This window comes from Gossypium hirsutum, chromosome A08, assembly GCF_007990345.1.
Source record: "Gossypium hirsutum isolate 1008001.06 chromosome A08, Gossypium_hirsutum_v2.1, whole genome shotgun sequence".
Classification (NCBI taxonomy): Eukaryota; Viridiplantae; Streptophyta; class Magnoliopsida; order Malvales; family Malvaceae; genus Gossypium; species Gossypium hirsutum.
The window spans coordinates 21721284-21731630 of NC_053431.1; the positions used below are offsets into that span (position 1 = coordinate 21721284).

Here is a 10347-nt window from a genome sequence, read left to right on the forward strand (position 1 = left end):
CCCGTGTGACTCTCGAATTTTGAATTTGGGTGCGTTTGACATTTAGTACACGCCCATGTTTCTTGGGCATGTGGGTGCACACGGCCGTGTCGCACGGCCGTGTCTGGCATTGTTCGTTTCTCCCACACCCGTGTATGAAAACCCACGCTCATGTAAATCTAACAGGTTCGACCACGGGTGCTAGACGCGGGCGTGTCTCACACCCATGCTGTTTTAATAGGTTCGCCCACGGTTCTTTCGCGCAGGCGTGTCGCAGCTCGTGTTGTTTTGGCAGGCTCGACCACGACCATGTCGCACGGCCATGGCTTTTTATCGTAGCCCGTGTTTGGGGAAATCTTTGACCTGTTTTCAAATGGCCCTAAGCACGCCCGTGTGCTTGGTCGTGTCTCTGTGGAAAGCCTGTATTCAAGAGCTCCGTTAGTACATTAGGTGTTGAAGACTAAATTTTAAAGAAGTTAATACAGTTAGTGCTAGGGCTGCCTCCTGAGAAGCGCTTATTTATAGTCTAAGCTCGACTTACCTCTCCGTTGAATGATAATGGTGGTTTGAGTAGTTTATACTCTTCATTCCTAGTATCAATCTCATCAAAATAAGGTTTTACATGTGTGTTGTTTACCTTAAAAGTTCCGAACTTGGGATGACTCACCTCGACTGTACCAAATGGGAAAATGCTAAGTACCGCAAGAGGGATTTCTTCATTCGATGTGGTAGCGACAATGTGGGGATCTGCGACATCTAATAAGACTCTATCTCCAACCTTAAGTTGATTTGGAAAGGTATTGAGCTCGCTCTGTCGTAGATTCGGTTTGTCGGGTGTTCTCGATTTATGCGTCTGCCATTCATCTAACTCCTTGATTTGTAGCCTTCGATCTTCATGAATAGGTCCTCTACTATTGCTTAAGAATGGCTCATGCACTTCCTTCAGACTCATTTCCTGCAAAGAAGGTTGCACCATATTGTCAATTTTAGTAGAATAGTTTAAACGATCACCTTCAATTTCCAATGTGTTGCCAGAATTGTGAGCTTGAAGGGTGATTGTTTCGTCTCCCACACGGAGTGTGAGTTCACCTGTGCCAACATCAATAATTGTTTTAGCAGTTGCTAAAAAAGGCCTTCCTAGAATTAAAGGAATGTTGCTATCCTCCTCTATGTCTAGAACAATGAAGTCAACGGTAAATATAAATTTATCGATTTTAACTAGCACATCTTCAATAATACCTCTAGGGAATCTTATAGTTTTATCTACTAATTGAATGCTCATCCTCGTCTGTTTGGGTTTTCGGAGACCTAGTTGTTTAAACATTTTGTAAGGTATGACATTGATACTAGCCCCTAAATCAGCTAATGCATTATTAACATCTAAACTACCAATTAAGTAAGGAATCGTAAAACTCCCTAGATATTTTAATTTGTTCAGTAGCTTATTTTCCAGAATAGTTGAGCACACTGCGTTTAGCCCCACATGCGACACCTGTCCAACTTCCGCTTATTTGCTAAAAGCTCCTTTAAAATTTCATTGCGTTTGGCATCTACGATAGAGCTTCAATAAACGATAAGTTAATGTGTAATTTTTTTAAGAGTTTAAGGAATTTACCAAATTGTTCATCTGAACGGTCTTTCTTTTTTGCATTGGGGTATGGCACACGAGGTTTATATTCGACATTCACTGATTTGTTTTTATTATGACCTACCTCACCTTGACCTTTGCTTACCACATTTTCTTGCCTCAGTTTTGGTTCAGGCTCAACAACTCCTTCGTCATCTTGAATATTAATTGCATTGAGCTGTTCCCTTGGGTTGGGTTCAATATTACTTGGCAAGCTACCTTGTGGTCGTTCGGAGATTAGTTTGGAAAGCTGGCCTATCTGAGTTTCGAGCCCTTGGATCGACGCTTGTTGATTTTTTAGTGCCGTTTTGGTGTTCTAAAAACGGGTTTCTGACACCGAGATAAACTTTTTGGGCATCTCTTCAAGGTTCAATTTCTTTTCTTGTTGATAGGGTGTCTATTGAAAACCCGAAGAATGTTGTGGTCTTTGATTTCCTTGATCGCCCCACGAGAAATTGGGGTAATTCCTCCAACCTGCATTGTAAGTGTTACTATATGGGTTATTTTGGGATCGAGAGTTATTGTTACCAATATATTGGACTTGTTCCTCCTCGATACTAGGGTTGAAGGGTTGATACTCTGTGCATACTCCTCCTCCATTTGTCTCGCACCTCATTACTGGATGTACCTGAGTAGAACCAAGTAAACCATCAATCTTTTCATTTAGAAGTTCTACCTGATTTGACAGCATAGTAACTGAATCGACATTATAAACGCTTGCTATTTTAGTTGGCTTAGTCCTCATGACTTTCCACTGATAGTTATTCAGTGACATCTCCTCTATAAACTCATAGGCATCTTCAGGTGTTTTATTATTGATGGTTCCGCCAACAGCTGCGTCAACCATTTGTCGAGTCGAAGGATTCAGGCCATTATGGAACGTTTGAACCTGTAGCCAAAGCAGTAACCCATATTGAGGGCACCTTCTCAGTAAGTCTTTGTATCTCTCCCATGCGTCGTAGAGTGTTTCTAAATCCATCTCAACAAAAGAAGAGATATCATTACGTAATTTAGTCGTTTTAGCCGGCGAAAAATATTTTAATAGAAATTTTTTAGTCATTTGTTCCCAAGTAGTGATTGACCCTCGTGGTAATGAGTTCAACCACTGCTTAGCTTTGTTTCTCAATGAAAAAGAGAATAACTAAATACGAATGGCATCATCAGAAACACCATTAATTTTAAATGTATCGCATAGTACTAAGAAGTTTGCTAAGTGAGCGTTGGGATCCTCATCCTACAAACCATCAAACTGAACAAATTGCTGTATCATTTGAATTGTGTTAGGTTTCAGTTCAAAAGTATTTGCAACTACAGCAGGTCTAACTATGCTTGATTCAGTTCCTGTTAAAGAAGGTTTAGCATAATCATACATAGTGCGTGGCGCAGGATTTTGATTAACCGCAATCGCAGGAGGTAGCTGATTGTCTTGGTTTTTAGCCATCTCTTCATTGAGGGTTGAGTATCGTCCTCTTGCTCGTTCTCTGTGTATCTTAAGCTTCGCCTTATTTCTCTTTCGCTTCTGCGAACTATGCGATCGATTTTTTCGTCAAAAAGTAGTGGTCCTGACGGGTTTCTTCTAGTCATAAACTATAAAAACCTACCAAGAGAAAGAAAAAAAGTAAATTAATAAATAATAATAATAAAATTAAATTAAATTGCAAGAAAAATAAATGGCTAAAGTAATAAAAATTGAGCGTTCCTAATATCTTAGTTCCCCGGCAACGGCACCAAAAACTTGATCGCGTGATTTCGTGATAGGTTTTAAATATTTATAATTAATCGTTCTTGAAGCTAACTATTATCGCGATGTAGCCAAGTGTACCTATCGAATAGTAGTATAGTTTTAGCAAGACCGGATTGTCGAACCCAAAGGAACTAAAAGTACTAGTAATGACTGTCTTTTTATTATCTAGCCTAAGAATAAAGAGGTTTTTGTTTTAACTAACTAATTATCTAAACTAAGAATTCACAGAGAATAGAATTGGGGAATTTCTTTTGGGAAAATCGATTGAATTAAGACAATACCTAAGGAAAAATCCTCCTAGACTGTACTTGTTATTCTGGCTCCGAATCGGACGATTTATTCATTTAACTTGTTTCGTAGAGATCCCTAAGTTATGTTATTATCCCTATTCAAGACTAATAACGTCTAATCCCTAGATTGAATAATTGAGACCTTTCTCTAATTTACACCCTAGGGTTGCATTAACTCGATCTATGGATCCCCTTATTAGGTTTCACCTTAATCTGGCAAAATCTTGTCACCCAATGTCTAGGCACGCAAACAACTCCGCTTAATTATGACAAATGTACTCTTAGACAGGGTCTATTCCTCCTCTAAATAAGAGTTTATCTTGAATCAGTATCCTGGGATATCAAAACAAAAATTAAGAACATATAATTAAGAACAAGTTAAATATTTATCATACAATTCAAAAAATAATAACAAGATTCGTCTTAGGTTTCATTCCCCTTAGGTATTTAGGGGTTTTAGTTCATAACTAAATAAGACAACATCTCAGAATAATAAAGAATACAAAATATAAAGATAACCCAAAACTCCTAAAGGGGAAATTGAGGAGAGATCTTTAGTCTTGATGGTGAATTCGGCTTCTGAGATGGATCAATTGGCTTCCTTGGAGTAATTCCTTACTCCCTATTTTGTGTCCCTCCTTTTCTTCCTTCTCTAGGGTGTATTTATAGGCTTTGGAATGCCTAAGAGCCCTCAAAATTAGCCTTTTCCGAATTGGACTCAACTTGGGCTCGGCAGGGACACGCCCGTGTGCAATTACTTCAGGCCGTGCTCGAGCCTGCCAAATTGACATGGCCGTGTGGTCTGCCCGTGCGAGGAGTTCCAGGCCGTATTGATTTCGTACTTTGACCCATTTTCTCCGTTTTGGCCCGTTTCTCGTTCCTTTCGCTCTCCTAAGAATAAAACATGAAATTAAAGCATTAGGAGCATCGAATTCACCAATTCTAATGGGAAATCATCTATAAAATGCATTAAACATAGGGTAAAATATATATATAAATTACGGTTTATCAGTTTCTATTTTCAAGCATGAACTAATGTTTTAAATACCTAGGAAGATGAACCCTACGATGGATTCTATCATTTAATTTTTTTTACGCAATTAAGTCTTCATTTCTTAGTCTCAATTATGTGTGCCTAATTCTTGATTTAATATTTTGAGATTATTAATCCATGCTCGATGTGCTTAAATTGAAGGTTGAATAAACCCTGTTTAAGAGTAAATCTTGCGTAATTTAGTAGAGTTGTATGTAATCTTAGAAATAGGACAACAAAATCTACCAGATTAGAATCAAATATAATTGGGGAATCCATATTATGAGGTAAAGCGATAATAAGAGTTTTAATTAGAAAGAAATTTCAATTAATCAACCTAAAGTCGGTTGTCCTTTTGCTGGAAAGAGATATTAGAATAATTTAAGGATTTCTACAGATCAAGATACTAAGTAAAAAATTTGTGTAATTTAGATTGATGGTGACAATTGAAATCTAGGCAGATTCTTTCCTAAGTATTGTTTCACTTCTTGGTTGTTAATAAATTATTTTCATGTTTTGTTCTTTGTCGTGTTCGTTAGTATTTAATTTAGTTAATCTTAATTTTTAATCAATCACTCGAATTATTCGGTTAAATAATAGAAAGATGATAATTACTAATATTTTTAGTTTTCGTGGGAACAATATATTTGTCCACTATAACTATACTATTAATTGATAGATGCACTTGTCTTAGCCAAATTTTTAATTAATTTCGTGATGCATCAAATGTATTAAATTAAAATATAAAATTATTATCACGAATTGTGAGATTATATGCTTCATAAATCTTAACTCCAGCATCAAGTTGCATCTCATTCATATTTAAGTTTGACATTTTTAACTTACCTTTAAAAATTCATATTTTAAATATAATTACAAATGTTTAAGATGAGCAAAATTCAGTGAGCACATACCCAATTGGAGTATCACATGTTTTAAAGTGCCAATTTCTTCCTTTTTGATCACATAACACAACTAAGACTTAATTCAACTCCAATTCTTCAAGTACCTAATATTAGTAAAGAGTAAATGGACATAATTCATAATTTTCCAACACTTTCCACTTATTCTTTTTGTCATATCCAGATGTCATTTTAGACTTTACTACAAGTCCCCTTCCTCAATATACGTACATATACACAATTACACACATAACCATACTTATTCACCAATCCTAAGTAACATAGAATTTAGTATTAGAAGTAAAACTTAAACAATCCAGACTTAACTATCTACCTTAATAATTTGGGTATGAATTTTTGGCTTCTACCACCACCAATCTCCTCACTTGTACACTTTCCTTCAATTATGAACTATACTAATTTAACTGTACGGTGGATTCATTACAATCATAGGTTAGAATTAATGAAAATATATCTTTTTTTCCTCCTCCATGTATTGCTAGGCTTTCTCTAATTTTTCCTTAATTTTTTACCTTCTCTTTTTGTCAAATGTTAGCTGATTGCTTCAGCATCAATCTCTCATCCATTTAGCCGTGAGTGCCTTGATTTGTGGGATTGCTTGGCTTCCAAATTCTTTGCCACCTAGCTTCATTATTCTCTTAATTTCCCATACTTTGAGACCTAGTTTTCAAGGTGTCATTAAGCCTTATTTGATCAATGAGACTCACCGCTAACACTAATTCTTTTGCCTACCCAATGATAGGGTTAAATTGCAATTTAGTCCTATTTATTGAAGGTGGAATTTTCCTTTCTCTCTTTGCACCAAAACGAAGCAAAATGTTTGCAGCTTCACTCTCCACATCCAGCCCAATTAGCATGCTATGGTGGGATTTCTTGGTATCACTGTCATTCGCCAATTATCACCAAAATTCCTTTAATTATTACACACTTTGACACCTAGCCACAATGTGTCATTTAAACCTTTTAATGACTCTTACTTAACACACACTAAGTGGCTTAATTGCCACCAAGTCTTTTCAACTCAATGGTGAAAATGCACTTTAGGTCCCCCATAATCGCTTTCAATTTCCAAAATAGTCCTTACCCAAAGTTATCAATTATTATTATCCAACTTTAATTAATTCTTCTTATATTATTCGAATATAATTAATTACTTTTGCGAGAAAATCTTAGTATAATCTTCCTTCGTTCTAAAATTTGAATATGTTGGGTCCTAAGAACTATTACTCAAAAATCTATCACATTTTGAAGATGTTGGGTTCTAATATATGTATAGGTTTAGATACTACTGAGTTATAAATTAGCTAACGTTCTTATTGATGAATGCACAAATTAACATCAATCTGGTTTCATCTTAATATGTTAAAACAGTGAAAGCTCATTAATAAGACAGAGAAGTAAACAAGCCGAAGTCAAACGTGTAGATAACAGCATATTATAATGAACATTTTGATGAGTGATCACTCATCATCGTCGTGGTTAATCCCATCTAGGATGGCTATGAGAGCCACCACGAAGGCATAATCCACGTTCGGATATACTGTCACCATAAACTTGTCCTTCCCAAGCAATACGCTTTCAACACTGTGCTTCTTGTGCATCTGCAGTGCTCACACATATAGAACCCACACACATGTAAATATCATTATTCCTATGTTAATATAATCTTTCAAATATTAATCTATCGGTTAAAGCACTTGGGAGATTATCTATTATTAAATTCATCAATTTAATCCATAATTAAATAATCTAAATTGAATGTTACTTTATGTAAAATATTTTATTTTTTTTCCAATTACAGTTCATATAAAAAAATCATTTACAAAATCATAAAAGCTTTAAAAAATATTAACTCTGTTAAATAATATATAATATTTTTGCAAACAACAAATATTAACTCATTTGCAATTTGAACTTATTTGATTCTTTTTAGTAGTGCTTGAGAGATTAATTTGATATAGTCCCTATAATACTTGGGTCTCCTAGATACTTTCACCTCTATCTATCTATCAATTTATCTATCTATCTATCTATCTAGGGCATATTTAAACTATTTTATTGAGTTGATATCACTAATCAACTCGACAAGAATTCAATAAAAAATTTACCTAAAATTCCTCTTTTAATTAAGGCTTGAATGTTAATATGTTGATATTTTTTTACTTTTACTATTTTTATATGAAATGTTTTAAATAAAACAACTAAAAATGTAATATCTAAGAATTGAACTATTTTACTAGTTCACTTATAACTCAATTATTGTTTTTTTTATACATACAATTTTAATTGAAAGTGTGACAAAATTTAGTGTAGTTGACTGAATTCGTGTCACCCATCAATCAAATCTCAACTTTTTGGTAAATTTATCAAAAATTCATTACAAAGCAACAAATATTATTTAGAGGATTACTTTGATAAATCTCTAAAAAAATATGTAATTATATGATAAAATTTGAGTCAAAAATACCTTAATAACCCGTTATTCCATTTTATATAAAATAAAAAAAATGATCAACACTTCCTTTATCAATCGGTTGTTCTCCGATCTTATTTTTCTTCGCATCACCACTAGACTCACCCTTCCCATGAGTATTTAATACATCCTTAGCCTCAACAAGCCTTTTTGTTTCTTACTTTGAATGCTTAATCAATGGATGTTACGAATATTTATATTAGAAAATTTTATTTAAATTATATGGTAAGCACTAATTATTTGTATTTATATCATCATTTTTTTTTAAAACCTGTATTCTAAACATTAAAAATAACATTATTTCAACAATTGTCTATTAAATCTTGTCAATATCAAATTTTAAAACCATTCTGTTTTATAATGGCACAAAAATTTTTCTGCATAAAAATATATCTAACAAAGATTTATATTATTATTTAAATCTATGATTAAATTAGTGTTATGAATGGATAGAAAATTGGGTCAGTTAAAAAACTTTTAAAAGTTATTGTTTAGATAAAATTATTTTATACTTGTGGTGTGCGATACTAGAGTATATGTGTAATTAAATCGTAGGAAGAGGGTGTTAAGTACCTGAGCCAAAATAGTGTTGAACTCTCCGGAATATATGATACAGGATCTCTCCAGCCAGCTTCCTTCCACTCTGAAATCACAAACATTCTCTTTTGGGTTGGTTGCCAAGAACACATGCAATTTGGTCTTGAGTTGGATCATTGATGATCGCTTCACTGTGAATATCAGATCTTTTTCTTCCGTGCTTTCCCTTCTGAATACTTGCCATCTATCGTGGACAGTCATTATCTATTAACAAATCAAGGTAGCTATATTTATATGTAGACTTGAAATAAAGCTATGTCTGAGAAACTTTGAACAACAAAAACCGAACCTTGTGTCGAAGAGTGCAAACGGGATTTCCGGCAGCATCGGTTAAGAGGCGACGATCATGGATGCTGAAAATTTTGCCTTTGGTTATGAACATGATGTTGCCATTGATGTCACTGACAGCAAATTTGCCCTCACTGATGGTCAAAACCTTTCTGACGACAGCCAGATCTACTGGTTGAGGATAGCAGTATTCAGGCCCAATCACGGAAACGCGAGTAGCCAAAGGTTGGTAAGCACTTGGTGCAACCGGCGGAGGATATTCCTGTACGTGTTCCATCTGGCTACCACTGCAGTAACCGATGAATGAAGATGAACTCTTCGATTGATCTTTTATATGGTTTACATCTTCAATTTGTACCCACGAACTCAGTCAACTCACCTCTCCTCTTGACAATTGTAAACGTACTAAAATTCCAAGATCCTGACTTCTTATGTCCTGGTGCTTAAAAAGGAAGGGACCAAACGAAAAAAAGCTTCAATTGAATCATTTAATTATCTGAAATAAGTTGGTGTTTGATAATTTAAAAATTAAGTACCTAAAAATAAATATTTAATTTAAATTATATAATTTGTTTGATATATTATTTAAAGTTAATTACTGAAGATAAATAGATTGTTTGATACATATATTTTTTAAATTATAAAAAAATTATATATTTTATCTTTAATTTTTAAACATTTCACCTTATTCTAAAATTAAACTTTAAAAATTAATTTTTTATATGATAATAAAATAATATTAAATTAATTGAAAATATTCTAAGATAAGTAGCACTTACCTACTTCTTATTTTCTACAATTTTTTAGAAAATAATTCTTTCATATTATTTAAATTTTGGATTATTAAATATGTGTAAAAAATAAAAATGAATTATTATTTTTTTCAATGGTTTATCAAAAGAAAGCCTAAGTTAAAATTTTAAATTAACAATAATTATTAAAAACTTTAAAATATATAAAATATGAAAAACTAAAAGAAAATATTGTATTTATAAAAAACCAAAATCAAATTGAATTAAAACATAATAAAAAGTCATTTTTTATTAAAAGAATATGAAAATATTGAAATTAAATTAAATAAAAAAATTCATTGATTTTTTTAACTAATTATTTGAATTTTCAATATGAAAGCCAATTTTAACTAATTTTTCAATTTGATTTTTTTAAATTTTTTTAACTAATTACATGTGTTATTCTTTTTCTAAATTATATGGCATACTTATTATACATATATATGAATATATTTTATAGTCAATTTAAATATCATCACTCTATCACTAGTCAATTTAAATATCATCACTCTATCACAGAAAAGTATAAAATTAAACATTCTAACCAGACAAAATTTCATGATTCCATCCCAGGAAAAAAATGCAATTATTTCTCCAAATTA

General features: G+C 33.0%; 1 protein-coding gene and 1 non-coding gene across 3 annotated transcripts; one reads left to right on the forward strand and one right to left on the reverse strand.

The window, feature by feature from the left end:
- Window positions 1-2516: 2516 nt before the first annotated feature.
- On the forward strand, window positions 2517-2618 carry LOC121205372 (small nucleolar RNA R71). The gene has a single exon (XR_005900452.1). It is a non-coding gene; the product is annotated as a small nucleolar RNA R71 (small nucleolar RNA).
- Window positions 2619-4384: 1766 nt separating this feature from the next.
- Window positions 4385-9264, reverse strand: LOC107952666 (protein LURP-one-related 10). 2 transcript variants are annotated; one of them, XM_041074596.1, is made up of 3 exons: window positions 8956-9264; window positions 8643-8870; window positions 4385-4531 (listed from the first exon to the last, which is right to left on the reverse strand). In XM_041074596.1, exons 1-3 carry the CDS (start codon window positions 9229-9231, stop codon window positions 4400-4402), a joined length of 636 nt encoding a protein of 211 aa, XP_040930530.1. In that variant the 5' UTR covers window positions 9232-9264; the 3' UTR covers window positions 4385-4399. The 2 variants fall into 2 exon arrangements, with proteins under 2 accessions (XP_040930530.1, XP_016743336.1); XM_016887847.2 differs by lacking the exon at window positions 4385-4531 and adding an exon at window positions 6890-7197 and having other exon boundaries at window positions 8956-9262.
- Window positions 9265-10347: the final 1083 nt, after the last annotated feature.